Source organism: Ananas comosus, linkage group 7, assembly GCF_001540865.1.
Source record: "Ananas comosus cultivar F153 linkage group 7, ASM154086v1, whole genome shotgun sequence".
NCBI lineage: Eukaryota > Viridiplantae > Streptophyta > Magnoliopsida > Poales > Bromeliaceae > Ananas > Ananas comosus.
This window is the reverse complement of record NC_033627.1, coordinates 5,016,840-5,044,593: the sequence shown is the minus strand read 5'-3', so window position 1 is coordinate 5,044,593 and position 27,754 is coordinate 5,016,840. Positions and strand designations below refer to the sequence as shown.

Genomic DNA, 27,754 nt, shown 5'->3' with positions numbered 1-27,754 from the left:
TTGGGTCTCGGCTACCAACCATCAAATCCTTTGCCACTTGCTCTAGGGATGGTCAGTAACTTTAAATCTTAAAGTTGTGCAATGTAAAATTTACACTCTACATTAGAATGTAGATATAGTAATTTTTAAGTTTATATAGACGGTAGTGTGTGTGTGTGTGTGTGAATATTATCGTACACAACCGAACCTATCCCACCCCGTGCCACTCGAAACAATTGCCGAGGAATTACTGAATACTGATAAAAAAGGATAGGACGGAAGGAAAATTTGCCAGCCTGAGTACTACTCAAAACTATATGTTAAATCTTCTTGCAAAGTTAGCACATGTTACATACTTTTTCACTCATTTTTCTACTTCTTTAGCCTCTCTCTATAGGGAAATTTCATTGGTTGAAACTGGTAGACTCTCTCTCTCTCTCTCTCTCTCTCTCTAAAACTCCTCAGCCCTGTTTAGAGCTTGATCAGATCCATTGATCATTATTGTCTTATTTACTGCTTTATATTTGTCGCTTCCACCAGTTCGATGATCGTAAACTTGCGGTCTCGACGGTCTCAGATACTGCTTGACCTGGTGGAGTACTCAGTGACCAGCTTCAGAAACATGGAGGATCTATCCTCTAACAATCTCATTGGGCTGTCAAACTCTGCAACTCTACCTGAAAGTGGAACATTTCAAAGATAAAAGAGAAGAAAAAAGAAAAACAAAGCAGCAGGAAAATGCACTTTAAAATATATTTTTATTTTTTAAAAAAAGACAGCAAGTGGAAGTCACTTAAACCATGATGCTTCATGGTTGTTTTATTACATGTAAATAACTTACCATCACTGAGGACCAAGACAAGATCACTGTCGATAACAGTCGGGATGCGATGGGCAATGGTGCAGACGGTGCAGTCTTTAAATTCGCTTCGGATGATCTTCTGAATGAGGTTATCAGTGGCTGTGTCGACCGACGCCGTTGCCTCATCAAGCACCAATATGCGTGCCTGCTTCAGCAGTGCCCTGCCTACTGAAACAAGTTGTCGCTGTCCGACACTCCAGTTTTCTCCATTCTCTAAGACTGCAAGGCCGAAAATCTTATATTTATTTGCACAGAAAAATGCCAAAATAATAGAGTAACTTATGGGGGTTCAGTATCGTGGCAAATACCCGGGGAGTCGAGCTTTTCTTCCTTTTGGCGGATCACATCTCCAAGCTGACACTTATCAAGCGCCTGAAAGACACCATAAGAAGGTCATGCTAAGAAGTTGGTTTCAACAAATTCACTAAAAAAGAAAAGAAAAAAAATCTTCTGTTTACATACAAATCTTCGTAAGATCTGAACCTTCCATACATAAGCCCTAACAACGTTAATTCTTGAGGAAGGTTGGTTTTGCAATAGAAGAATTTTTCTAAAGAGGGATACATATATGTCAAAGATAATCTTTCAGGGGCATATATGTAAGTATATCCAAAAGAAATGAAACTTTTCAACAAACCAAGTATTATTGGCCTAACCTGCCAAACTTCATAATCAGAACGCTCTTCTAAAGGGTCGAGATTGCCTCTGATTGTACCCTCGAACAAGGTGGGATCCTGTGGTATGATACTGAGCCTGGATCGTAGATCGTGGAGGCCAATGGTGGAGATGTCTATGTTGTCTATTATAATTTTCCCACTAGAAGGTTCAATTAGGCGGAAAAGTGCCTGTATAAGAGTGGATTTGCCGCTTCCTGTCCGCCCAACAATTCCAATCTTCTTCCCACCAGGAAATGTGCACGAAACTCCATGCAAGACTGTTGGTAGACTCTCCTTGTAACGAACCTTTAGACAAATTAAAAAGAGAATAAAGTCAATTCTAATTAATTAATCAATTATAGATATCTATGGCAAAGAAAAGGTCATATTTTGACTGGCTAATCTTAAGATGCCATTTGCGTCATGTAATGTGGGAAACATTTTGCAAGGGATCATTTGAAAAAATCACAACTGCATGAATATGTTATGCCGCCAAAAATAGAGCATGCCAAGCCGTGGTATTTTTCTTTTAAAATTGTCAAAATGAGGTAGAGGTAGCACATATCAGCAATGTAATTTATTCTTGAGAGCTCAAAAATCAGGATCGTGAGAAGTTTAACTTCTTCAAACTATCACGGTATTAGACCAATATATGTCAAAGAACAGCATTTCTATCTGACACCAGCACCGTGATAGAATCAAATTGCTAATACGTACATAGAAATATCATTTTGAGCAGCTACATGTGTAAATATCTCTGACGCATAAGACGCTACTTTGTTAGATGCGCACCTTGAGATCGATCAGTTCAATTGCGCCAGTCTCGGGCCATGAAGGTGGAGGTCGACTGTTCTCAATAACAGGTGGTGCTTCTCCAGGTATTTCGCAATATTGATTAATCCGCTCAATAGAGATAATTTTGTTCTCCAGTTTGCAAAAGCTCAATATCCAGCGGGATAGACGGGCGTTCAAATTAAGGCCATACGTAACAGCAAGCCCTGCCATACCTATCAAGTAAAAAAAGCACATTTAATCTTCTCTCAAAAACAAGCACATTTAATTGCTGAGAAACAAATGTTCAGAATATTACAATCGTCACACTAAAAAATTTAGTAAAAACACTGCCATGGTTCTGGAACAGCTACTCTACTCAAGAAAGCTAAAGCTTCCAGAAACCAGGCAAGTGACTAAATGAAAGTGCGACACTTTTGTCACGGCTGGAACCTAAGATTAGCTTCTGGGTTTCAAAAGCATAAACTTGTTACGTCACAAGAAGCAGCAGCTCTATTGCAGAAAGCAGAAGTTTCTGCTTCTGAAATGGAGCTTCAAACAGCTCTACTCAAGCAGAACATCTACAGAAGCTCCAACTCGGCCAAACAAACCCTAAATGTGCAACATCACAAAAATAAATATAACACCTTACACAGTTTCAACAACATAGTAAAGAAATAAATGGAAAATTGGAAAAGTTGTGCAAAACCACAAAATACATACTTGGATCGATACTTCCATGTGGAAAGCTCACAAGAAGAGTCATGCAGACGGCGAATACAAAGGTGGACAGCAACTCCATGCGCAAACAAAGCCATTCTATTGCCGCAACACTGCAGAAATATGGTCGAGCAAAGCAATCTAGGAGGAAAAGGTTCCTTTTCATGAAGCGTTTCTCTTGACCAAACCCCCTAATAGTAGCAGCTCCCGCAATAGACTCTCCAAACAGATGTATTATAGGGGACTTTTGAATGCTTACAATCCTAACCAACTCCCTTGATGAAGCCATGTAGTATTTCTGTTTTACAAGGAAAAATGTCAACGGTCATACCATATATGAATCTAATTCTAGATTGTGAAAAATGTATCAGGAAGTTTAGCATGTTTTTTTAAGGAGAAAAAAATTATTATCATGATGTTCAGAACTGAGAATATATGAGTGCAAAAATTATTTACCTGCATCCATAAGCAAGCGATCACCATAAGAAAGAACAAAAACAAAATTTGCCATGTAACATTCGTCATAACACCAACTATACCGAGCAGCTGTATCGTTGTTGATGAAAACCCACCAAGCCTGAAAGGGATATCAAGATCCACCACACTTTGATCAACAGACACCTGAAAAATAATACCAATATATTATTGAAAGTCATAATCGCATTCGGACACAAAACAACCCCATACCCATAACTTGGACGACTCGTCAACATAAAGTCAAAAAAAAAAGGAACCACACTAGTCAAGGAGTATATATGAACTTTCATATTTTACAGCCGTATATTTAACGAGGTGTTTTTGCACAAATATACATGTAAAATCCCTAAGTGAAATATTACATAACTAGTATATTCTTCTTAGAATTGTTAAAGAAAGACCGTTTACAATTGGTGATAAATTACTTACACGGTTCAAGATCCGGCCTGCAGGAGTAGAATCAAAGAAGGACATTGGGGCTCGAAAAACCGTTCGTAGCATTTTTATAAACAGCTTTTGTGCTGCTGCTAAACCAAAGGTAGCAACAAGAACAGCTCTAATGAAAACAAACACTGAACTCCCAAAAGCGAGACACATATAAACGACTAAAAGAACGACACTATTTGTCTTTGGCTTATCTCCCTCAGTTTGAGGGTTTGCCCACGCCATCCACCAATTGCCAGCTATCTGAAGCACCTGAAAAGCTGTCTGAGATAGAATAATGAGAGGAATAAGTGCTCCTTTGTAAGCTGCAGCCATATATGACAAGTACACCTTAAAGCTGATCTTTCCTCTTTCTCTCTCTTCTTCTTGAACCAGCTGCTTTCTTTTCATTCTCTTCGCTTTCTTCTTCTCCTTCCTTGCCTTTTTATCAGACAATGATTCTTTTTCCGATATCTCACTGTTCATATTGTCAATGTTGCTTTTGCTTGATGTTAACCTTTTATTGAATAGGGAACTCTCTCCATTAGAAGTACTAGTTTCTAAATCTTCAGAAGCACTTTCAAAAATATCCATTGCATCAATTGCTTCTTGGTGAGCTGAAACGAGAATGTTGAAGTCAGTACCTGCTTTAAGAAGATCTTCATATTTTCCAGCCTGTATTATCTGACCTTCTCTAAAGACCTGAACGGGAAAATAATATAATGTGCTGTTGTTAAATTCGATCAAGAACATAACATTGCCAACTAATTACTCTTTAACAATAAATAACAAAACTACATGGTCGTAATGGATAAAAAAAATGGGTAAGGAGAGTTCAACAAAAACAAATCACCCTTTCTTTCTTCTTCTTCTCTTTTTAGTTTCTTTATCTAGATAAGCAATAGGAACGTATGTGTATCTACATCCATAAATACATACTTAAAAATCAAATAATATTTAGGCGCTATTCTTACCAAGTTTGCCATAGGACAACAAAGTTCTTTCCATAGAACTACATATCATTGGTAGTCTTTTCTTTTTCTTTTCTTTTTTTTTTTTGAGAAGTGAATATGGGCTTTTCTAAAGGAGATCTAAAACATATCAATCATCAATTCTGCCATTCTGGGTGAAAAGATAAGAATGAAAAGGGAGATTAATACCAGTATCATGTCAGCAGCTGGAAGAAACTCAACTTGATGAGTGACGAATATCACGGTCTTACCAGCCAGTGCTGTCATTATGTACTCCTGCAATATTATACTTCATGAGTTTACCTAAGTTTAACGCTATTAAGGAAACGACAAAATTATAAGGTTCTAATTATTACCCTGAATAGCTCACTTCCCGTGTGCGCATCGACCGCACTAAAGGGGTCATCAAGCAAATAAATGTCGGCATCTTGATAGAGTGCTCTCGCTAGCTGCACCCTTTGCTTCTGGCCACCGCTTAGATTAATACCTCTATCCCCAATAATTGTTTGATCTCCATGAGAGAATAATTCCAAATCTTTCTTTAGTGAACAAGCATGGAGAACATTCTTATATCTTTGCTTCTCCATCGGATATCCAAAAAGAATGTTTTCCTCTATATTTCCAGACTGTATCCAAGCCGATTGAGACACGTAAGCAGCAGATCCACATACCTTGACCTAAAAGAACACGAAAGGAAGTCATAATATATACAGATTGCATAATACAAAAGCTTCTTTAAACAGAAGATAGAAATGTACGGAGGCTTCCTACATAGCAGGCCATTTTGAAACAGACCTCCAAATTTTTTTTTTTTATTTTGTTTAAGTAATCGATGCTACTAGAAGTTTAGCTTGTTTTAATTTGAGTGAGCTCAACTGGTCTAATTGAGATTCCGTTATATTTAACAGTAATTCCGCCGAATTTAATAGATCTATTCATTTGCCAGCTGACGAGGTGTCAATAATGAAATGCAAAGTTAGAGGGCATTTTCAAAATGGCATATACTTGAGGAGGCCTCGATGCTTCTTTGCCAACTAGAAACCAACAAAGATGACTGGAAATGTATTTACTGACTTCTCCGAAGAGCTTCGGTATCTCCCCAAGTATGCAAGAGAGAAAGCTCGACTTCCCCGCACCAACAACACCACAAACAGCCACACGCATTCCCTTTTCCACTTTCAATTGAATCGCAGATAGCGTCGACCGTGAAGAAGACGGATCCCAACAAAAATCGCCGTCTCTTATTTCAATAGCGACATCTGTAGTTCCAGGCGGAACATTTGTTACTGCATCGTCTTGCAACTCTTCCTCCTGTAAAAAACCTGATATCCGATCCAAGGACACCTTAGTCTGAGCCATCATAGATACTAAATCAGGGAAGTTCCTAAGTGGTTCTTGGAGAATTCTGAAAGTGGCTAAAGCGGAAAGAACACCGCCGGCAGTTAGGTCGTGGCCCAATAATATAGAAGTAGCAAAAGTTATCACCGAAACAAAGATGGGAGAACCCCAAAAGATGAAAGTGATGAGAGCTTGAGAGTACAGGGCCTTTTTCAGCCACCCAAACTCCGTCTTCCTCATCTCCTCGAGCATCAACCGATACCGGTCCTCCCAAGCTTGTAGTTTTAAAATTCTCATGTTCTTAAGGCATTCGGAGGTCTTCCTCATTCTTTCATCCTTAGCAGCCATCAGCTTATCTTGATAATCTTCTTGGAATTTCGCCAGCGGGATAGTGACGAGAATAGAGATAATTGTGGCAGCCAGCGTCGCGAGAGCGGCGATCCCGACGCTCTTATACAGAATAGCCAGAGCGAGAAGTATCTGCAGAGGTAGCATCCACGTATCGTGAAGGTACCAAGAGAAGTCGCCAACTCTCTGCACGTCGACCGCCATATAATTCACAATCTCGCCGCTCGTATGGCTTTGCCTGGCCGCGCTCGACAGCCTCAGCCCCTTGCGGTACACCATGGCAGTCAAAGCCGATCGAACGTGCATTCCCATTATATCCACCCCCAGGTACCACTGGCGAGCGGTGACGGTCTCCACCAGCTTGGCGCTGAAGAAGATCAAAGCGAGGACATAGCCTTCGTGACGAAAGGCGATCTTTCCGCTCAGGTAATCGACAAAGTAGCTAATCATGTAGGGGCCGACGTAGGCGACGAGAGTGTTCAGCAGCGCGAAAACAGCATTTAAAGCCGCTTCGTTCCAGAACGAATCGAATATCGCCAATGCGAGAGAAGGCGCCCTGGAAGGGTGCTCGGCCTTCCTCTGCTCCCAGTTCGAATTCAGCGTCTTATACGAGGTCTTGGCGCGGTCCTTCTGAGCCAAGAGCGGCACGTCGTTGAGCTCGAGGGGCCGCTTCGCGCCGATGGAGAGCAGGGCGTTAAGCCAGGACAGAGTGGCGAGGCTGAAGAGCCCGGCCTGAGCATAAGGCGTGACCTTCTGGCAGCCCTGCTCTCTCTCGTCCTCGCCTTCCTCCTCCTCGGCCAGCAACGGCTCGCGAAGGCGGGGATTCCCCGGAGCGAGGGCAATTCCGGTGGAGCCGCGGAGGGAGACGACGCAGAGGAAGGCGAGGGCGGGGAACGCGGCGAAATTGGCGAGCGCATGCGAGCCGAGAGCGAAGGAGCCGCTCATTAAACCCTCGGCGTCGACGAGGGCGATGTAAGCGGAGAGGGAGAAGGAGACGAACCACCATAGCCGCACCAAAAGGGGGAATTTCTCCAATGCGCGGCCGCTGCAGTGGACGACGGATAGAGAGAGAAGAGCCCAGGAGAGGGATTGCACCAGAGGCACATAAACGGCGGAGAAGCGCCGCCCACCTTCCTTCGCCAAGCGCACCGTTTCATACGCGAGCGCCGCTAATTGCAGGAGCAAAACGTAGAAGCAGCACAGAGCCGTGGCCTTGAACCAGCAACCCCCCCCCGCCGCCGCCGCCGCAGCAGAGCCCGAATTGGCGGTGGATTGGGCACGGATTGAGGCGTTCGGGGGCTCTTTGGAGCCCGCTCGGAACACCCTCCGCCCCAAAGCGAGCAAGAGGAAGAAGAGGATGAGCGTCGATTGCGCGAGAACGCAGGCCTTCTCGAGCAAGGGCAGGGAATCGAAGGAGGAGGAGGAGGAGGAGGAGGAGGAGAGGGGAGACGAAGACGAAGCCATCTCCCGGAATCGGAATTGGGGCGGCGCAGAGCTTGGATCTTCTTCAGGCGAGATTCGGAAGAGGAGGACGAGGCGCGGCGGTGGGGGTAGTGTATATTGGCTTTGGGCATTTCACTACGCGGGTAGTGAGACTCGACTCTTTATTGCAGAGCCCCGAACAGGAGAGAGAGAGAGAGGGAGAGGTGGCGACACTTTGCGAAGGTGAAGGGTGGGAGGAGTGGAGGGGATTAGAGAGAGAGAGGCCACATTGCGGAAACCAACAGAGGGTTTAAATTGTGTGGAGATAAAAACAGATTTATTATTAAAGTGTAGTGGAAAGAGACAAGGAAAAGTTTCTGAAATTTCTGCTAATCTCACCGACCTCAAAAGCAATCTCAATCTCAATCTCAATCTTAATCTTAATCTCTCTCTCTCTCTCTCTCTCACTGTGTGTTGGTTTTTTTTTTTTTTGTTTAATAAGTGGTAATAGTTAATAGCTAATAACTAATGAAGATGTANCCGGCTAGTTGGTATTATTTTTCTTTACACTCTAACCTTATCTCTCTCTAAACTTATCTTTTTCTCTCTAAACTTCAACTCTTTTTCTCTCTCTAAACTAAGCTCTCTACCTCTATTTTTCTAAAATCTCAACTCTCTCACTCTCTCTAACCTCGACTCTATTTCTCTTCCTATTTCTTTAATTATGCTCTCTCTCTCTAACCTATGTTCTCTTTCCCTTTTTCCTAAAAAGAAGTTGAAATTTTTGATAGCATTATCTAAATTAAATTAATTAATAATTAATTAATTGTATATTTTTTGTAATCTTAAATAAAATTACTAAATAATATGACCGTGCGAACCAAACATAGGAATACCACATTCTTAGTAATAGGATGAATAGGAATAAGATTCTCGAATATCTTTTATTCCTAGTAATCTTCCATAGTGCGAACCAAACGTGCCTCTAGGTGTTGGAGTCACCCATTCTTTGTCTGGTCTGTACTTGACTCAATACAAATGTGCAAAACAATTGTTGGATCGTCATGGTTTATCTACTAGCAAGCTAATTGCCACTCCCCTCTCCTCTACTACTAAAATACCTGCATATTAGCCAACCCAAACATTTATCATCAGTTGCTCGGGACCCTCACTCCACCAGATATTTCTCATGTTGTTAATCTGGTTGGTCAATTTCACTCAATTTCTACAACACCCGCAGGAACAACAATTATTATGTCGTTGGGACTCTATCATATGGACTTCATTTCTACCAGGGCTCTCGTCCTTTACGCACAGCACATACTGTTGCCAATTGTGCTGGTTGCCCAATTCTCGTCACTCTACTATTGGGTTGTGTGTTTTTCAGGCCTAATCTCATCTCTTGGTCAACCAAGAAGCAACCAACCATTTCACGGTCTAGTTCTGGAGCAGAATATCGAGCAATCGTGTTTACTCTTGTGGAAACTATTTGGATTCGTCGGTTGCTTCATGATCTTGGTGTTTCCACATGGCATTCAACTCGGATCTATTGTGATAACTTAAGCACCACTTATCTTGCTGCCCATGCCATTTTACGCGCCCGCATGAAGCATATAAAGCTTGACCACCATTTTCTTCCTGAAAAGTTCAATCTGGCAATCTTGTGGTTGATCTCTTCACCATACCGTTGTCTACTTGCTTTTCGCTCTTCACATCCGGCCACCGTATCCTCAGATTGCAGGGGAATGTTAGCATATATTCATATGTTAGCACATTATCGCCTTATTGTATATGTGGTCAAGTTTTTATTATGTCACTGACATGCTAATCACATGTCACATGTCTATTCTTGTACACACACATGCACGTGGACACTCCCGCGCGCCAGCCCGCCGACGCGCACATGCACCCGTGCGCAGACAGGTCCCGCGCACACGCACCCGCAACCGTTGTGGGTACTCTTTTGACCCACACTTTCAGAAACTGTATGACAAAATGTTTCAATAGACAATAGAGCTAACAAGCAAACCCCCTCAGTTATAGAACTTTATATGTTTGAGTCGGAACACCTCAACTATCATTCCGTTACTTTCAGAAAATTCAAGTGAACTTACCGATCTCCATAACATTTTGACAAAATATTCCACAACTCAATGGAACATTTGTACCATTTTACCAAAACCGTTTAATCCAACAAAGCTTGACTTAAATTAAACAAAACATGTCAGTTCATTAGTTGGCATTTCAAAAGACAAATCTAGTTAACCTGTTTCCAAAGCACCTATAGTTTTCAGCATGCAGTTATCACAGTAACGCATGATGAAATGCAACACAGTAAACCCAATTAATATACAAAAGAATGACTTTTATTTCTTTTACTGCCTGCTGGTGAATGCTCAGGTAATTTCATGAGATCCCTTTGCCCTAGCAATATAGGACCTCGGATAACGAAAGTCAAACAAAAGGAAATCAAAAGGAAGCAATTAACCATAACGATTATCATAATATGTTCTATTGGAAGAAAGTCCAAATAAAATTTGAAGTAATTGTCCTATTGATAGAAAACATAGAAAGATTCTTGATCTTAATAACTACAAATAAAAAAGTTTGAACACGGAAAAATAAAAATCAGAAGGTAACTGCAACAAAAGTAATCCCAATGAAAGAATGCTCCCAGAAATAGCATACCTGTAAGCACAGATGGTCTAAGAGACAACTCACACTGATAACCCTTCCCACTCTTCCCTGACTTAACCTTGGCAACGACTCGCGCGTTAACCAGTTGCCCAATTTTAAATTTATTTAATGGACTATCCATGGAATGGTCATCATCAAGCACCTACATAAATCAAAAGTTAAAATAATGAAAAAAATGAGAAATAGCCAATAGTACACAAAATAGTGAGGGATAATATCAGGAGAATGGTACTCACATCAGTTATATGAACTCTCCCACGATTTCCAGTACCAAACTTCAAAATTAATTCCAGAGGCTTTATATCGATAATCTGGTACATAACACTTATGTAAAAAGGGAGAACCTGACTATACAAATTAGCAGTCAACTAAATCTTTCATATTTCATAGAGAAGAACTATAATACCTCTGCTTCAACTACAGAACCAGCTTTTAAGCCGGAGTTTTTCTTCGCCCTTTTAGAACTAGCGGATCCCGAAACATCAGCTAGTGTTTTGAGTAATAAAAGAACTCTTCCAGAAGTGTAAGGGCTTGAAAGTGCCCCAACAGTTGCAACGACACTAAAGCACAAACAATACCACAAATGTAAGGCAAGAGATGAAAATTGCCTAGCATCAACTAGTGGACACTTTTTGTCATGAAAACTAAACACAAAACGCATGAATGATGAAACAATATAGAAATCAGAAACTCATAAAACAGGCATAGCCTGCTGTGTCTATATGCAACAAAAGTATACGAGGAAACAAAAACTGGATTACGCTTGTTCGATGCCAAGTATAAGGGTACAGAAAACTCGTTGACATCAAAATTTGGGTAGAGAGACAGTCTTTGATGAAGGTTGAACAATCAAAAGTTCATAACTCCGATATGGATCATCTACATATTCACACATAACGAAACAGAGAAATTTCAATATCAAAAGCCAATTAGATTTTATCCAGTTTATGGCTAGTGAACAGGGATAACCTCACAATACAAGAAAGTCCGACATTATGATGGTTCTATTATAGGGGAAATTCAATAATCACATACAAATCAGGAATAAAATGCATAGAAAGAAAACAATATATCAACAAGAAAGAAAACTTTAAAAAAACATTGAGCACATAACAAAACTTAGGAACAAAATATCCAGAAAAAAGAACCAGCATGAAGGGGGAAAAAACAAAAGCACCTTTGACCATTTGTGAAGTGCTTGTGAGGCAGCTTTTGCACATTGTAGTCTGTTATTGAGGCATATCCAATGGCGTAGGTATATTCTGGGACTGAAAGAATCTACATTATGAATAGAAGCTGGTTTAGCAACACATCCTATCTAATTGAATAATGTTATTATTCAAAAAACAAATTGTACTGACTGAATTACTAATAGTTGACTAGCTTACCAAATAGTTTTCTTTCACAAGTTCCACAACTGCATTCACTTCTTGGTGCAGCTTTAAGTCCAACGCAGTAGTTCGATGACGCTTCTAGTGGACAGTACAAGAAATTTATGCCATCATTAAAATAATAGTGCCACAGAAAAACATGAAGTCAATGTTTCCAAGATATGCATTACGACCACAGTTCCTAGCATGTACATGATTCTGTTCACAATCATTATGCATCACATGTCACAAATTTGCATCACAAATGAATTAGAACTATGGTAAGTTTACAAATAACAAACCTTCTTTAATAAATCCAAATTAGCACTTCCAACCAATTCAGGTTTAAGGGATAAATCGACAAGACCATCAGACATAGCTATGTCCAGAACAAAAGCTTTAACAACAAGTCCGACCTCAACATCAGCTCCTCCCACTGTAACATGTAATGTAACAAATAAAGTACTTTTGCAAGTCATATAATTTCTCAAAAGAAACAAAAAAGAAAAAGAAACTTACATTGATGATTTGCAACAAATCCAACAACATCACTATGACCTTTGAAGCTAAAGACAACGCCAAATTCTTTTATTTCTTCAACCTCTCCCTCAACCAGACTGCCAATGCTGAAATTCTTCGACCAATTAAGATCAGGACCTTTACCATTTGAAGACTGCAGTGCGGCTATCTATTACATAACAAAAGAAAACTTCATCATTAATTCCAAACCAGGTTGCAAGTTTAGGCAGCAAATTAAAGTTATTGACCATGAAAATATGACGGTCAACATCATAAGTAAGATTCATTTCAGCCTTTCCCCAAAACCATGAGTCGAAGATAAGAAGGCTCCGAAAGAAATAATGGATTTTAGTAGAGATGCAAAGCAAGGTTTAAAGTGCCGCCCTATGCCGTATGGCACGGGGCTGCACGTACCATGCCACCAAGGTGGCAAGATGCGTGGGGGGTCTTGGACCCCCCCTCCGTGCCGCGGTACGTGGTGCCGTGCTGCACGAGTGTGCCGCGGCACAGCGCAGTGTGCCGCGGCACAGTGCCTTGCCAACACTGTTATTTTTTTTATTTTTTTGTTTTTGCTTTTTTGCTCTTTTTTTTGCTTTTTGCTTTTTTTTTTGGTTCTTTAGGGCATCCGAAGCATTCTGGGTACACTACAACCCCCTAAAACATTACAAATCAAAAATTTACTTATTAGGTAAGTCAAAAAATTATAATTTAATTTTTTTTGTTTATCAATATACAAACAAAAAATTTGTCTGAGCCCTCCGCTTCCACCACAAACATCCATTTTTGTTATTTTATCAAAATTTGTCGCACCGCGAAATTTTTGGCGAATTAAGGGAACAAAATTGAACTCAATAAACAAATTTTGAGGCACATCAAACATAAAATTTCATTTTTGCGTTATAAGATTGAAAATACTGATAAAATTAAAAGCTAAATTAAATCAATTGATACTTAAATTTATTTAATTTATTTGTCATATAATTTATTGCTTAATTTTTTGATAGATTTACTAATTTTTTGAAAAAATTAATTAAAAATAATTTTTTCAAATACTTTTTAAAATATTTTTTTTCAAATAATGTTTAAATTTTTTTTTTGTTAAAAATTTCTATTCTATATCAGGTATAGGTGTACTTTACATACAAAAAAACTTATAAATATATTAATTGATTGATGAGTATAGTAAACTATACATAGCAAATATTTATAATTATTTGATTAAATTTTTCAAAATAACATTATAAGAGCTAATTGGAACTAAAAAAATTGAAATAAGTCTGTGCCAAAGCGTCTCAGTAGGAGGTCATGCGTATCCATCGGCACGCAAACGTACCATGTGTCGACACGGAAGCGTGCCGGTGCCATATCGTGACAGGCAGCCAACGGCACGCCCCCGTGCCACGGCATTTTAAACCTTGATTTCAAGCAAACAAGAAACGTATAAAAATGGTGTACTCAATGCAGAGGAAACAAAATTTCATATTTCACATATAAAATGGACAACAAATTATTCTTGACTATGACCTTCTTCTCCATGAGAAAATATCCTTGAATAAAAGATACATCAGATGAAAAGCACAGAGACTGCTGTAAGGAGAGTTTGATCCGACCAGATCCAGCATCTACCTGCAATCAAAAGAACCCAAATTATTGAAGTCCACCACCCTAGAGAAGATTATACAGCCAAAGATCATATTCTATACTCACACTAAGGATATGACTACGAACTGATTGTCCAACGTAGAACGCTTTGGAAATATCATCAATTTGTTCATCAGCAACCTTTCAAGAAACATAACTAGATTAGTGCAAAATCCAAAGGAAATAAAAAAGCAAAATGGGAAAATGGTTTTGTGTACTTTATGCTTCGGTGAGAATCCAGTCAAACGCCCAAGAAAGCGAACAAAACAGCCGCTATCAATAATATTGCATACGTAGCCCTATTAAGAAAAAGATATGAGAAGCTTTTAATTAGCAGTTAAAAATAGGACGTAAAAGGAAAATGGCAGTGAATAGAATTTAGTAACTGGCGGAGGGGGGATAAAAATTGAATGAGGTAGCAAAGAACTAGCACGTATATTATAGTGTGTCATACGTGAACAACAGATTGACTCTGAATCTCTGAAACATCCAAAGGAATATCTTTAGCAGTATTAACGAGGGAATACTTAGCCGAAAGAACTATGTTGTTGCCCTCCATATCTGCAAGGAAGAAATTACGGATATTATACACACAAACAATAGTTGTACAAGATCTTACTAGGAGAACCAAAATATTAATCTGTGCCTATGCAATTATTAGGTTATGCGTGGGAAATGAATATCAGATTAGTATGTTCATGAATATCAGATTAGTTTTAACAGAATACTGATCGAGCCAAGGGAAAAAGGAAAAGATTGCATTGAAATATTTACGATTTTGACAGGTCTAACAGGGGACAGAAAGAACAATCCCCTAATTCATTATGAACTCACTTCATGTAGTAATTAGACAAATGTATGCTAATAACTCTCAAAATTACTAAGCCATAAAATTCAAAAAGGATAAAATTTCACTCTTTATAAGAATTTGATTTAAGAGCACATGCCCTATAACAGGATTCAACTGAACAGGTTACACATAGGAGTCTCATATGCAAAGACATGATGAAGCTTTCACAGAATTTAGCATAATTATCATTCTCAAAACAAAAAAAAGGATAACAAATTTCTTGCAAAAACCTAGCAGCTAAAAGGAATGTGAATTTGATGTCAACACAAGCCATGCCAACATAGCTATATTTCATGAGGTTAGAAAACAACACAATCATCTCAATCAAACTGATGTAAGGTTTTATTCATCATCTGGTATACAGAAAAATTGTCAGTTGCAAATTTAAATTTTTCTAGAAGAATCAAAAGGCAAGTGAATTGAATTACTCAAGAGTTTTTGCATACAAATGGGGCAATGAAATGGTAAAAAGAACTACGTTGTATTTTCCACATGAAAAAAATAAACATAAGCTCACAATAAAAGCATAGGAAACATTACCGTGCAGTGGAAGCTAATGACAAAAAAAAATGGAAACAAGCAAGCATCTCAGCAGAATAAAGATGGTTTTTATTTATGACAAGTTGACAACAATCATCTGATCTAGGATTCTTCCTTGTTGCAAACAAGTGATTAAAGCAAGCAAAACCAGCAGAAGAAACTCAGATAAGGTTGATAGATGAACTGCTGTTCATAAGACATAATCATAAGACAACAGCAGAAGCAACTCAGAGAAGGTTGATAGATGAACTGCCGTTCATAAGACAAATTCATAAGACAAGTTGACAACAATCATATATGAAGATGGCCCTGTCTTATCTAGCATGCTTCATAGTTGCAAACAAGTGATTAGAGCAAGCAAAACCAGCAGAAGCAACTCAGAAGGTTGATTGATGAACTGCTGTTCATCAGACATATTCTAGAGTTAACTCACAATTATATTCTCTGTTATTTTAAGGAAGAGCAAAAAATTTGTAGTGGCATGCTATCACCAAGAACTCTTGATATTTTATGGAAGAGCTAAAAGATAATTGATTATGGTAGCAAAAAATGGGAAAACTAATGCAGAAATAAGTTTACCTAGCACCAAAAGCTGATCAAACTCATAACCTGGCTTCAGCAGGGGCTTTATCAAATTGGCCTGCCCTGTAAAGTGGTCAAAGGGTACAGACCATGCAACTGATTAAAAAACTATTGAAGCTTGAAGATGTTCAAAAACACGGATTAGCAATTGAGTACCCTGCTGATCTGTTAGGTGGTAATCAACTATCGTCCCTGTCAAACAACCGTTCACATTAACAATAACTGCTGTAGGAGTCAGACGCTTAACAACACCAGAAACAAGACTTCCCAGCTTGGGAACCTTGTTCTCACTAATCCTGACAATAAAATGAATGATAAGATTTTTGCAAATGTTTAAGATGCATATATACAGAATGGCCATCTGAACACAGGAAAATTTTACTTACTAAAGCAAGAACTATACAGCATAATAGTTGCATCAAAGCACATAACTACCAATAGGTGATTATTGAATTTTAGCAGTTTAGCAAAAAAGAGTACGAAGTTTAACTTCCATTGTGAAAAATGGCATTTTAAGAGGAGACCTTTGTTAAGGCAATAAATGGTGTTTTCTTATAACACTTAACCCTTGGCTAGTCCAGCATTGAGATGATCAAGCAAAAGGCAGGAGTTTGAATTTAAACAAAACATGGATATGAATGATATGTACATGTAATGCCAAATCACTGTTTAATACAGCATTTAGGGCCTATTTGGCCCTTCTGCAGCATCTACAAAATTACTGCTTGAGAAGGGCTGTTTAAGAAAGCCGGAAATTTTTTTACATCAAAATTACCCCAACCCCGACAACTAGCTGCAGCAAGTAGTATATGCAATTCACCCCACCACCCCATCTCCCACACAAAGAAAAAAAAAACTCCCAACCTCTCCTTTTTTCAGGAGGGGAAAAGAAATGCTCACACACAGAAAATCCTCTTCAATGCATGAAGAAAAGCAAAATCCTCGTCTCATCGATAAGAAACACACAAGAAGGCAATGGTGAGTAGTATACCTTTTAGGAGATATGACCAAGCTAACCCTGACTCTTTTCCTCTCAGAAGGAGCTGACTGAATTATTCTACATTTAACAACTTGTCCAACGTGATATACACTCTCTCCCTCACTTCCAGGGTCTAATCCAAGCTCAGATCTGCATATGAAAACAAGTAAAACACAGTAAGAATTCATGGAGAAATGCATTCCTTGAAAATAAAACAGAAAACTATATACACAATAAATATTCAATAAATGCAACAACTACTTAAGGTCATTTGTACAGTGTTTTGGTGCCTACAAGTACAGGTATACAGAAAGATGATTGGACGGTGTTGTTAACAGAAAAAGTATTATAACAAGATATTTATAGAAGATCAGATTACTTAACCAACAATCAGCATAAGAATAGTTGTTTGGACAAGCCAATTAACAGTCAAAAGATATAGGTCTTTAAACAATCATTACTACTGTTTGGACGGGTGAGCAAGATAGTAACATGCAAGTAGCAGCATACAAAATCCTGCAAAAGCACGTGTAATTACTAGAAATACCAAGTATTATAGATCAGAGAAGCTATAAATTCAAGTACTCTCCCGTTCATATAAAAGACAACATTAGGCATTACAAAAGAAGGTACAAAGAATAAAATCATCAATGAAATCAATCATGTCATTATATAAGCAATGCTTGATTGCTCAAATAACATGTCCACAGTGAAGGATGTCTTAGACATTAAAGGCAAGACGCTATTATGATGATATGCACCCAAGCTGGCTCACGTTGTATAATTCTGCTTAAAGTGTCTTGTTGTAATTGTTTTAGTTGTGTCCGCCCAACAGCTCCATACCCAAAGGTGCTGAGAATGTGAATAGTTATGCACACATATTTGTGTGCCTGTATTGGTGAATTGGGTTTGAGAATTTTAAGAACAAACACTCCATATATAGCATATACCTGACAAGTACAAAGTGCACATATAATGAAGCAACCAAACTCATAAAAGACAAACAGCGAATCTATTATAAATAAGTATCACAATGATTGTACACATAATGATTTTCATAGAAAAGGAGCACAAAAGTTCTCTGTCACCCCTCGATTGTCAATAGACTAAGTAACTAATTTTGTCATTCAGTAGTAATGTCACATTGTCATTCAGTAACTTCTGCATGTTACATTCTTGCCATTAAACTAGTTTCATTATGTACACCATATATTTCTATTACAAAGAACATAAAAAATCGTCCTCACCACTAGTGAATCAACACTGAATTTTTTTCATTTAGTAGTTTTGTACCCTACCAATTCAGCAATTTCCATAAATTTGGCTTGCCTAGGGACTACAACAAATTAACACACCAATTTTCAGACAAACATGCTCCACATAGACTTCTGACAAAACCATAAAGCATCAACATACCAAATTTAGACAAATTTTAAGATATGCTCAATAAAAAACAACATGGTGCAGAGAATTTCAATAAGAAAAAAATTGTAAACATAGAGTAATCTAAAGAGGCTAGCCTGTGCGCGTAACCCTGGACTCCATTATAAAATCTCACGAAGCAGCCATGTTTTTCAATTTTGGTAATCCATCCATGTGCTACTAATCCTACAGCAGCATCAGCATATGAAGCAAGCACATCAAGCTTTGATTTAACCTACCAAAGATAAGATAGATTAAGTTAGAATTTTCTTTTCAATGATGAACAAATAGAGGCAAAAATTTTCATAAGCAGGCACCTTTTCTAAGAATGTGTAAGTTGGAGTTGGATGCCGTTCATCCACCTTGTCCTCTCAAACCAAGCCATCAAAATACAGTTGTACGTTTCACAGTTTTCTAGAAAAGCTGTCTGATGGCCTGGATTGAAAGGGCAGATAGCATCTTAACCCACCTCCCCTCTTCTTACACAAACTTCTATAAGATGCCCTACAAAATAATTGTCCGACACCAGACTCCTAAAAACTAACATGGTTTGATCATGTCAATGGGAACACAAAAGCTGAAGAGTAAAGAATTTCTAACAGGAGCAAGAAGGAAAGGGTACCAAAGTCTTCTTGTATGTGACAGTAATTCGCTTGGATTTGCAACCCAATACACGAAAAAGAAACTCAGCTCCAACCTAAAAAGACAAGGAAATAAAGCAGAAAAAAGTATTACTTCAGTACTTTGTGAGCAGAAAAACACATCTCATGCTTATCAACCAAGATTTCAGATTTCTAATCTAACTGGTCAATAGAATGTAAAACAAGAGAGAGGACCTTAAACTTCTTAGGTGGCTTCACAATGTCCAATTCTGACATGTGTGGAAGAGGGCAAAGAGCTTTTACACCACTTGAGAACTGTACAAAAGCACCAAAACTTTCCACAGCAATCACCTTAGCTTTCACCAACATCCCAGGCTTAACATCTGAATGAGTGAAAACTGAACCTTCAAAAGCACTAGCCTGCAAGTGGGTTAGCAAATGATGGAATGCCTTATCTTTTTCTTTTTTAACTAAAAGCAAGTTACAGAGAACGGATAATCATTTAAAAATGGACAACTTTAACTAAAAAGCCTGTAATTTAAACTATGATGAAGAAAATAGTCCACGTCTCATCAAGGACGAAGCTATGTGGAAGCCCAAGGTGGCCATGGCCCCCCCCAACTTTTCAATATTTGCTTAATGGTCTTTCAAAGTTTTTTTTTTGGTGGACCATGGATAGCTTTGGCCCCCCTAGTTTTTCAATATTTATTTAATAGTATGGTGCCAACATAAAACTCTCTCTCTTTCTCCTAATCGGTATACTCTTTTTATGGGTGAAAATATATTAAAAACTTCTTGCTTATAGTCTTTTGTAATATATTTCTTTAGTCTAAAAATTTTATTTAATAATTTTTTAAAACTTTTATTTAGCTTAGGTGAGCTCTTTTATTCGACTAAATCAAGAATTGTACTAAATTTAATAGCTATGTTAATTTTATTTACTAAAAAACTAAAAAATTACTGCTAGATTTAGTAAAATCTCTAAATTATTTTAATGTAATAATATAAATAAAATAATTAAAAGTTAAACATCTGAAAATAAAAAAAATCAAGTTCATACTTTTACATTATTTATTTAATTAATAATTTTTAATAAAAAATTTTTAATTAGGAAAAATTTTGTTTATTATTTATTATTAAAGTTTCTATTTAAATATATTTTGGCCCCCCTCAAGATTGAATCCTAACTTCGTCCCTGCGTCTCATAATCTAAAGATTACAATTAAGCACGATAGAGTATGGATAATTTTTTTAAAATTAGACAAGTTTAACAACTAAGCCTGTAATTTTAACTATGGTCAAGAAAACAGTCCAAGTCACATATTATCTAAAGATTATATTAATCATACTAGAACAAACATGAGAAGCAACAGAACATGCTTATAGGAATTGTCATAACTTTTACAGAGATTAGATGTCTGAATGGTATTCTGTGCACTCCAATAACAAAGACAATTATAAGAGAAAAAAGGACATGAGACTAAATTGATCCAACGTAGGCTAAATTTTCGAAAGTATCTGCAAACACAAACAACTAAAGAAAGGTAAAGTAATATAAGCAGAAGGAGCTTAAGATTCGACCAAACATGGAAGCATGTTTGCAATTACCAAGGCAGCATGAAAACATCCTCAGTTTAGCGAAGAAGCAAATGTGGGAAACACAATTTTTAGTTTGCTTTTCTTTATGTTAACTTCCTTCTGCGACGTAAAATTTGTGAGAAATCCTGTATATTGGAATTTTTGCCTTCAATAGCAATTTTGTATGGACTTTTTGTTTTTGGTTTCCATATGGAGAACCTTAATTCACCACTTCTAATATGCTACCTAGGACATCACAAGCCACTGAAACCTGCCTTTTCATTATAATGATGAATCCAATGTTCATGCAATCAGACTTTATCACAAAAGGGAAGGTGATGATAAACTGCATTCTATAGCAGCATACGGTGGAGGGCAAACTAAAGTTCAGGTTAAGACAAGTTCACTTCATTTACACAATTACTTAGTTTACAGGTCAATTTGTGCATCAAGAAAGGGACAAGGAATAAAAATTCTTTCAAAATATAAGTCCATCTAATTGTTTTACCAAATGTCCCAGTCAAATGATGGAAAAAAAGATCAATAATCAAAAATGAAGAAATAGGCAGAACTGAGAACTTCTAACAAAATGTCTATAACCATAACGTCTAATTCATGTGAGACCCTAAATAGTCCTATATATGAGATATAATAGGGCTAAAACTCTTAACCCGGCTTAAGTATTTTGGGCGGTGGCTAGACCCAAGAGATTAAGAGAGTTAACCGTGCTAGGACGGGAGTAGTCCTAGGATGGGCGACCCCCTGGGAAGTCGGGGCATCACAGTTGCTATCAGAGCCAATTACCAGCCGGAAGTATGAGATGAGTCTCGGCTGAGCCAGAATCATACAATGAGGAGAGCGAGGGTCTCATGCTGTTGACTGTTGTGGGTGGAGCATAGCTCACCACAAGGTCGATTTAGGCTAGCAAGATGAGTCTCACATCATCTGGTACTTGTGAGTCTGAGTCTGACGAGAACGTCAGGGCTTAAGGGGGGAGCATGTGAGACCCCAAGTAGTCCTATATATGAGATATAATAGGGCTAAAACTCTTTAACCCGGCTTAAGCATTTTGAGCGGTGGCTAGACCCGAAAGGTTAAGAGAGTTAAGTATGCTAGAACGGTAGTAGTCCTAAAATGGGTGACCCACTGGGAAGTCAGGGCGTCACAGTTTCAAATGTCCCTAAAATCAGTCGATTTAGCATTTTAACAAGAAAAGGCAATTCCAATACAACACAGAGAATAGCCAAATACCTTTAAGGTGCCTACTGCAAGACCTTCCAAATGTCTCACTCCAAGAATGCGAACACGAACTGTGCTACCTTCTTTAAATTTTTTCTCCAACTTCACAACTTCTTCATCAGAAATATCACGTATCTGCCCCACCAAAATTTTCCAAGAAGTATAAAATGGATCAGTAGTGTCTTATTTGAGTAGACAAGAAGAAGGAAAATGCCAGAATTATCTAACAATTTAACGACAAACATACATTGACATATGCCGGTGAAGGCTCTGGTGAAGAAGGTATTTCAAGAAGAAGACCAACTCCTTTATCAATTCTTAGTACCCGTGAAGAATCATAAATTTCCCCAGTTTTGACATGCTACGAAGAAGATAAACTTAGTAGTAAAATAAGAACACTGCATACGTGTTATCCATTGATAACATTAAACAAGAAAGCAAATATATAACTTCTACAATAGATATGCATGTACATCAATGATGCTTACAGTAGGAGGTATCTTGTTATGAACCAGGAATCGGTTCAAGGAAAGCCCAATAGCTCTACTTGATGGATCCACGAATAAGATCCGAGCAATCACCTGAATATGAAAATGAACAAACAAAAACAATTTAGTAAGAAAATGATATAGGGATTAACCATCCTAAAGATAAATCAATCATATAAAATCTTCGGATAATTCATTGCCAAAAACACTTTTTGCCCTCATTAATGTATCAAAGTCGAAAGAATCTCTTTCCACAATATGACCAATCATCCACAGATTCTAAGAGTTACAGATTATTCTTTGCATAACAGAATGATGCATAGCATTTACACAATCAAACAGATTGAGTCAACTTTAGAACTGGTCTAGCCCCTAGAGTGAAGAATCTTCTAATATAATTGACCTCACTGAAGACTGAATATACCACTAGTGAGCGGTGACTTCTCATAGTAGATGTTCTCACTAAAACTAGTCATCAAACACTGTATCTAGCATCAGTATAGATTTGAGATACCTCTAAGACATGACACCAATAGACCCTTAATCCTCATGATTAGTCAAATACTCAACTCAGATATCCATAAATTTAATTATGACAACAGCCAAAGGTTTCAGAATTCTTACTGATACTACAATATCTAAATGGTGCTCCAAGGCAGTGGAAAAACATTTTGTATGTCGTAGTAGTGACTCCACATCCATATCAATACTTCGGTATAATGTACCTAGCTTGTTCGACACATTACACATTCATCAACTCTTATCATTGTCCAACCCAATTCTGACCAGTACTAGATTTTGTCACTTTTACATAAATGACTATAGTTTTGCTAAAGTTCACCCAAATGTTAGTAGTTTTCGAAACCTTCCCACCTGGCAGCTCAATCATTGCTTTCCTATTGTATTAAATAATCCTTCAACACATCTAGATTTTACATTCTATAAAATCCTATAATGCTGTGGATTTCAACATATCTTTGGGTTTTCGATCTTCAGGTTACCTCATCCCTGAGGTTGTCAGTTTGTCACTAAATAAGCTGCTCCTGCTAGTGAGTATCAAAATCACAATCATAACATGAGATATGAGGAGCAGTCCAAATGGACAAGCAGACTAAAACAAAACAGCAGAAATTTTAATTACCTTCTTATTCGTCGTATACTCATCTCTCCATGTGCTACCAGCAAAAACGTTTTCCAAATTAAAAATATCAACCTAAACAGGAAATGTTGATGGAAAGAATAAAATCAGATAGCTATTTGACTTCCAACATACATCATAAGTAAGAATGTAAGATTGAAAGTTACAATCTTACTGTTCCAGTAAAATAAGTAAGGAATGATAACATTATCCCATTCTCTAGGGTAGAATGAACGCGAGCATTAACCATCATGCCAGGAACTAGAAGGTCAATAGATAACCCCCTGAGATCTTTTATCTACAGAAACAATCAAAACAGTTTGTCTGTTAAAGATGTAGAATAAAGGAGGTACTAGCAACATCCAAAGAGTGCATGTTAAAGTTTAGTTTAAGCCTTAGAGAAATGTAAAACATACAAAAGATTTCGATGCCAACTCTCGATCTGGATTTAAATAAATGATCATCCGAGCTTTATCTATGCTTTTAACAACACACAGTAATAGTTGTCCACTCCTATGAATGTCATCCTCTGCGAAAAAGAAAATAAAATAAATATTGTCAAGCCAAATATTGCAAGTAACAGTTATTGAATAATTCTATACCTAAAGACCATTCAAGAAGAACGACTTAAAGAATAGATAGAAAGCACGCTGAAAATTAACAGTAATTATACAGATATACATGTATGTGCACGCCCAATAGGAACAAACATGACAGACTATGTAGTCTCAGTTTACCTTCATTCCTTGGCATAAAGCCACTAAAGGAAGACACTCCAAAATAAAGAATGTAACCATGGTCCTCAACACTCTTTACTTGTGCAGTAAGAACCTGGAAGGTACAAAATGCAAAATTGCTAATTCTTTTGTTAACAGGCACTATATTGAAATATTAAAAGTCATACAAGCAACTTAGAAAAGAGTTTAACTGAGTTAACTCTCAAAAGGTTCGACAGAAGTAAGAAAGAACCATATACCAAGTTAGTATTACAAAGTTCCAAATTTAATTAGCCATCTTCTAATAAAAATTCCAACTGATGCACCTGGAATTAATTTGACTGCACAAGTAATGATAAAAGAAACCGAACTCTATGCACAGTGAGGTCAATATATTACCTTCGCTTACGTAATAAGATTTTCTAAACAATTTAAATCCAAACAAACAAGTAACAATCAGGTATATTCTTAATTTTTTAAATAGCCTATTTAAATACAGCCTACTCAAATTGTTTAAGATTACCTAAAATACTTGTGCTAAATATTAGTGAAGACTATAGAAGAATAGAATGATTCAACCAGTAAACTTGTGTCTGTTGTACTCATAGCATTATAACAGGGAATTATGGATAAGCCTGTTACTTCGTGCATTCATCTTGGTGAGTAGCTTTCATTTAACAGAGGATTTCGGGTAGAACTTTACATGTTTGTATTTATCTTCAATGGTAAATTGGTTTAGTCCGTAACGGAATATGGTCATACCACACTTGGTTGTAATTTACTTTATTATCTGCTTAGGGCTTTCAGCTTTCACCATACAAACAATTGATGGATGACATGCGAGAGCAGATATTTATGAGAAGGATTTGAGAGCGAAGACAAATTCATGGAAACAACTAGAGACTAAAGCAGGTTGTAGCTTCTTTAACTTCAATTTATATCAATTTTGACCGAAATTATTAAATTATGACATTCTCAAAGATGGCAAGTACTCAATTTTTATGTCAGAAAGAAATCACTTGCTTAAATGATTATTGTTTTTTAACTGAATAGTGTACCCAACAGTGGAATCTGCAACTAAATAGGGGAGGAAAAAGCAAAATGCAAATCTAGTGGTATTTCCTACAATGACAAAGATACATATTTGAGCCTTGAAAATATTCAAATCATCTTTTGAGTCAAACATCTTACAAGAATTTGTACAGATAATAAATAATGCAACAGAAAGAAATCAACTGAGTACATATAATATTGAATGATGCAAAAGTTAAACCATATAAAGAATAAACTTAAGAACACACAAAATTAATGATATACTGATGAATGAATATGCGTTCCATACCATTCCATCTTGAACAGAATCTAGTAAAAGGCCCTTATGTAGCAAACTTAAGCGTAATGACAGCCAAATTCTTTTGTTTCCTTTTCCATCTTTCTTATCATCATCCACCTGTAACACCACGCAAGGAACAAGCTGGCCAACGGAAACAATGGTAGAGAGCACATTGCTTTCAGATCCCTGCAAGGTAAGAAGTAGAAGAGACCTTAAACCACCTCTAGCTTGCTACATTAGGTTAAAGTTAAACACAAATCATGAAACATCAGTTTTCTGATACTAACAAAAAATTTCAAACAACGAGGACAAACACAAAATAATCCAATCTTTCAGCTTTCTTTGAGCAAATCAATTTTGGAAGGATATATGTATACACATGCATGTGTCCTTAATACCTTATTTTCAGCGTCAGTTGGAATGTCAGATACTTCCTCTGCACGAACAAACCCTCTAAGTCCTCCCGGAAGACTGATTACAAGGTCTTTCGGGTTTACTTCAACAATAACTCCCAAAAGCTTCATATTTGGTACAATATTCTGACAGTAAAGAAAAAACTAAACACTTTAGACCAATTTCAGAGAACAAATAATGCATTTTTAAAAGACAGACAAATGACATCTAGATGATAGATGTATTTCTTCACCGCAACAGTGATATCTGTGAAATTGACAATGGATTGAATCCATATTATATGGAGGACAAAGTAACGAAATATAAACACTCATATATCAGCTACTATGCATTAATCTACAAAAAGTTAGTAAACATCAATACGAAATGCAATGTAATAAGAAGCAAAGCTACATGAGTATTTTATTGTCATTTCCTCAGCAGGTAGGCTATGAAGTATGAACAAATAGACTGGTAGTAATTTTTTATGAAACAGGGAAGTGACGAACATAATCAATCTACATTCACCAAACCATATGTATTTTGATAACCAGTCTAATATATTGATTTAAAAAAGGGTTGCACTGCAAATCAATACATGTAGTAACACACATGTATTTTGATACTGTGTAGTGCGTAAGAATGAACAATGATAAAGCAGCATTTAGTCATCCAAGAAACAATAATCAGTCGCACAGCACAAATCATTATGACATCGGCCACCTACAAGAGTATTAACCTTGTTTACACACTTTCTCACAGGCACACGAGAATCAAAAGCAGAGCCCAGTTCTTGCCAATAGCAAGTTTTATCAGCAAAACTATCAACCCATGAACTGCATAAATGCATATGAGTTATCATACGTCTCAACATACTTTTGAACTGATCAGGTTTGTGGAAGGCATTAGATTGATAATTGATAGTGGATATCAATATGCACTCCGTGACTATACAACATACTTATAATGTTTCATGTAAGAGATTAGTGAGTGCCCAATAAATGTTGAGGTCATTTTATTCGGTACTTTGATGTTAAATACAGAGTCAAAAACTAATCTCAAAGAAGTCCTACCGCAACATAGTTAAGCACTTTAGCCAGGAAACCTGAGGTCTGAAAAAACCTTCGCTATCGTAACTTAGGTGCCCATGAAAATCACAAGTGACGACTTTTTAAGGATGGAATTTGAGAGTGTGTAGTCTATCTCCTTCTTGGCCATACTCTATGTTCGCTGCTTCTCCTGCCTTTCTTCTAAATCCATTTTTTTATACTAGGAATTTTCTCTTCCCTAGGATCTGTTTATAGTCTATTTGATCTTAGCCTAAGATCGAATGCACGCCTACATAACTAAAGTCTACATCAATTATGGTATCTTAGTGAAGAACTTACATTTGATTATCTCAGGAGTCAATAATGTCTATTAATGATAAGCCATTTCACAGTGCAAAATAGCACATTGAGCAAGTTTATCGAATAAAGCATCAAATAAAAGGAGGATAAAGCATCAAATAGAATTCAAAACCATTCAATTCACCAGAGCTTTGTCAGGCACAACAGAAACATCTGTAAGATCCTGATGGATATCGCAATATACTCCTGATGGATATCGCAATATACTACAAGTATAAAGAATTAACACCAGAGGCGTGTTCCACCCTGCTTATGTGCTTTTCCCTCTCAAATTCTTTGCATGTAATGGCA

General features: G+C 37.4%; 2 protein-coding genes across 2 annotated transcripts in view; both read right to left on the bottom strand.

Annotated features, from left to right (window-relative positions):
• The window catches only part of LOC109713428 (rRNA biogenesis protein RRP5), a gene marked incomplete at its 5' end in the record, with an annotated part of 64,636 nt that extends 38,436 nt beyond the window's left edge, over positions 1–26,200 (bottom strand). The window contains 26 exon segments of the mRNA XM_020237504.1: positions 10,656–10,806; positions 10,901–10,975; positions 11,071–11,224; positions 11,842–11,942; positions 12,053–12,136; positions 12,337–12,470; positions 12,554–12,722; positions 14,078–14,179; positions 14,261–14,335; positions 14,413–14,493; positions 14,649–14,755; positions 16,164–16,229; positions 16,323–16,462; positions 17,158–17,295; positions 18,666–18,802; positions 19,190–19,264; positions 19,404–19,589; positions 21,999–22,121; positions 22,234–22,347; positions 22,475–22,567; positions 23,616–23,687; positions 23,788–23,910; positions 24,029–24,141; positions 24,350–24,443; positions 25,671–25,847; positions 26,060–26,200. Of these exon segments, the coding sequence (XP_020093093.1) occupies positions 10,656–10,806; positions 10,901–10,975; positions 11,071–11,224; positions 11,842–11,942; positions 12,053–12,136; positions 12,337–12,470; positions 12,554–12,722; positions 14,078–14,179; positions 14,261–14,335; positions 14,413–14,493; positions 14,649–14,755; positions 16,164–16,229; positions 16,323–16,462; positions 17,158–17,295; positions 18,666–18,802; positions 19,190–19,264; positions 19,404–19,589; positions 21,999–22,121; positions 22,234–22,347; positions 22,475–22,567; positions 23,616–23,687; positions 23,788–23,910; positions 24,029–24,141; positions 24,350–24,443; positions 25,671–25,847; positions 26,060–26,200 (3,025 nt within the window).
• On the bottom strand, positions 258–8,441 carry LOC109713429 (ABC transporter C family member 5-like). The gene is made up of 11 exons (XM_020237505.1): positions 5,934–8,441; positions 5,216–5,536; positions 5,049–5,135; positions 3,895–4,590; positions 3,445–3,609; positions 2,992–3,286; positions 2,290–2,504; positions 1,498–1,803; positions 1,150–1,213; positions 821–1,060; positions 258–656 (listed from the first exon to the last, which is right to left on the bottom strand). Exons 1-11 carry the CDS (start codon positions 8,007–8,009, stop codon positions 553–555), a joined length of 4,569 nt encoding a protein of 1,522 aa, XP_020093094.1. The 5' UTR covers positions 8,010–8,441; the 3' UTR covers positions 258–552.